The following is a 2,743-nucleotide window of genomic DNA, read 5'->3' as shown; positions in this document are numbered from 1 at the left end:
ATTTACATTTGTGGATAGTACCAATGAGATGGGGTGCCTTGTTTACAACTCGGCTCAGTGTTGCTTCTGCTGTGAGGTCAGTTGCTATGTATGGAGTCCTTAGTCCTTACTAGTTGTACTACTCTTTTTTTTTGGGAGAACTAGTTGAAGTACTCTATAATAGAGAGGTACGTGTTGGTGTTAGTACCAATCAAGGCACCCATCTCATTGGTACTATCCACAAATGGGCAGCATTCCTGCAAGAAGCAATCCCGCCACCGCCTTTGGTGAGCTGCCACCCTTCCAGCCACTCAACGACGATGACATACGCTCCTACCTCCACAAGGCCGTCGACTTCGTTTCTGACTACTACAAGTCCGTCGAGTCCATGCCGGTGCTGCCCAGCGTCAAACCTGGCTACCTGCGGGATGAGCTCGGAGCGTCTCCGCCGGTGCACCCAGCCCCTTTCGACGTCGCCATGAAAGAGCTCAGGGCGTCTGTGGTGCCTGGTATCACACACTGGGCCAGCCCAAACTTCTTCGCGTTTTTCCCGGCGACCAATAGCGCGGCTGCTGTCGCCGGAGACCTCATCGCCTCCGCAATGAACACCGTCGGGTTCACGTGGCAGGCGGCTCCTGCTGCTACGGAGATGGAGGTGCTCGTGCTCGACTGGCTCGCGCAGCTTCTGCACCTTCCAAGGAGCTTCATGAACCGCACCGGTGCTTCCCGGGGGACGGGCGGCAGCGTCATTCTAGGGACGACGAGCGAGGCCATGCTCGTCACGCTTGCCGCCGCCCGTGACATAGCGATGCGCCGGAGTGGGGCCGGGATTTCGAGCCTCGCCGTCTACGCCTCTGACCAGACCCACACCACGTTCTTCAAGGCGTGCCGGCTGGCGGGCTTCGACCCTGCAAATTTCCGCTCCATTCCCACCAGGCCAGAGACTGACTACGGCGTCGACCCGTTGAAGCTACTCGCGGCCATGCAGGCTGACGCCATGGCCGGCCTCGTGCCGACCTACGTTTGTGCCACGGTGGGCACCACGTCCTCCAATGCTGTTGACCCCATAGGTGACGTCGCCAAAGTCGCGGCTATGTTCAATGCGTGGGTCCATGTCGACGCCGCCTACGCCGGCAGCGCGTGCATTTGCCCAGAGTTTCGGCACCACCTCAACGGCATCGAGCGCGTGGACTCCATAAGCATGAGCCCGCACAAGTGGCTGCTCACGTGCCTGGACTGCACCTGCCTCTACGTGCGTGATGCAGACCGCCTCAGCCAGTCGCTCGAGACTGATCCCGAGTACCTCAAGAACGAAGCTAGCGTGTCCGGCGACGTCACTGACCTCAAGGACATGCAGGTCGGAGTCGGCCGCCGCTTCCGTGGCCTCAAGCTTTGGATGGTCATGCGCACCTACGGCACCGCCAATCTCCAAGAGCACATCCGCAGAGATGTCGCCATGGCCAAGATGTTTGAGGACTTGGTCCATGCTGATGATCGGTTCGAGATCATCGTGCCGAGAAACTTTGCTCTGGTCTGCTTCAGGATCAAGGCGACTGGAGTTCAGGCCGCCGACGAGGTGAACCGGTTGCTCATGGCAAACGTGAACAAGACCGGCAAGGCGTACCTTACGCACACAGTGGTAGGTGGCAGGCTCGTCCTGCGCTTCGCCGTGGGATCGTCACTTCAGGAGGAGAGGCACATTTTGAGCGCTTGGGAGCTCATCAGGAAGACGGTCAGTGAGATGATGAAGTGAGTTCACTATGGACTATCCAGCCGTGACATTACATATCTATGGTCTTCATTTATTTTTCCAAATAAATATGAACATTTTTTTACAAATATATATATGAACATTTGTTGCGACTCTTGATGGATATATAGCTACCTGGTGATTTTGTGTTCGCCCAATTGGTTGTAAAAGAGTGGTCATGAATAGTTAGTACACGGTAATACTTGGTGTCTGATGTTCACTGAGCTGTTACTGCATAAAGGGAATTCTATTAATCTGTCACAAGATTATTTTTTTTTTGTGGAGAAATCTGTCAATATATTATTGATGACACGTGTTGCCGCGACGCCGTATTGCAAGGGAGTGATGCAAGTATATGAAGAGAAGCCATATTACTTTGTAGTCAAATTGGCATGAAGTAATATCTACATATTTGTTATGACCTTTTGAAGTAAGACGATTTCATATAAGAAGTAGACGGTTAATATTGGAATGTTATGTTTCTGGTGAGCTACTATAGGAGAGTTTATCCATTACTATGTCGATACGTTTCATCGTGCATTGTTTACCCCCTGTCTAATCTACTTTCGATGAATTACCCATAGTTGTAGATAGCTTGCTAAGGATCTTAGCGGCAGACCTCTTTTAAATGCTATAGTGGGCTATTTAAAATGTGTCTTCATGTGTTTGGATCAAAGACTCTTAGCGCATGACCTCTTCTAAATGCTATAGCATGCTATAAAGGAGCTATAGCGAGCTATTTTAAATCATGGAATTACCTGAGCTTGCAGTGGTGTGGATTCAATCGTGTATCGGAGCATAGTTGCAGAACGACCATGTTTCGTGATCACATTGCAAACATAATGCAGCCTTTTATTCATATATTTTGTGCGAATCACGACTCTTTTTCGGCCCCAAAGGACTGCTACTTTGATGAATCAAGCGGTATTAATTCCTAATGCTACTCCTACTCAGCATTATAGGACAGAGTCGTTAGTAGCAGTTGCCTGAGTTTTTCCACTTTCTTTGGTCTCC

At 50.9% G+C, this 2,743-nt stretch overlaps 1 protein-coding gene across 1 annotated transcript; it reads left to right on the top strand.

The window, feature by feature from the left end:
* Window positions 1-223: 223 nt before the first annotated feature.
* Window positions 224-1,732, top strand: LOC125547601 (tryptophan decarboxylase 1-like). The gene has a single exon (XM_048711421.1). The coding sequence runs from the start codon at window positions 224-226 to the stop codon at window positions 1,730-1,732; it is 1,509 nt and encodes a 502-aa protein (XP_048567378.1).
* Window positions 1,733-2,743: the final 1,011 nt, after the last annotated feature.

Source organism: Triticum urartu, chromosome 3, assembly GCF_003073215.2.
Source record: "Triticum urartu cultivar G1812 chromosome 3, Tu2.1, whole genome shotgun sequence".
NCBI lineage: Eukaryota > Viridiplantae > Streptophyta > Magnoliopsida > Poales > Poaceae > Triticum > Triticum urartu.
This window is presented reverse-complemented; position numbering and strand designations above follow the sequence as displayed.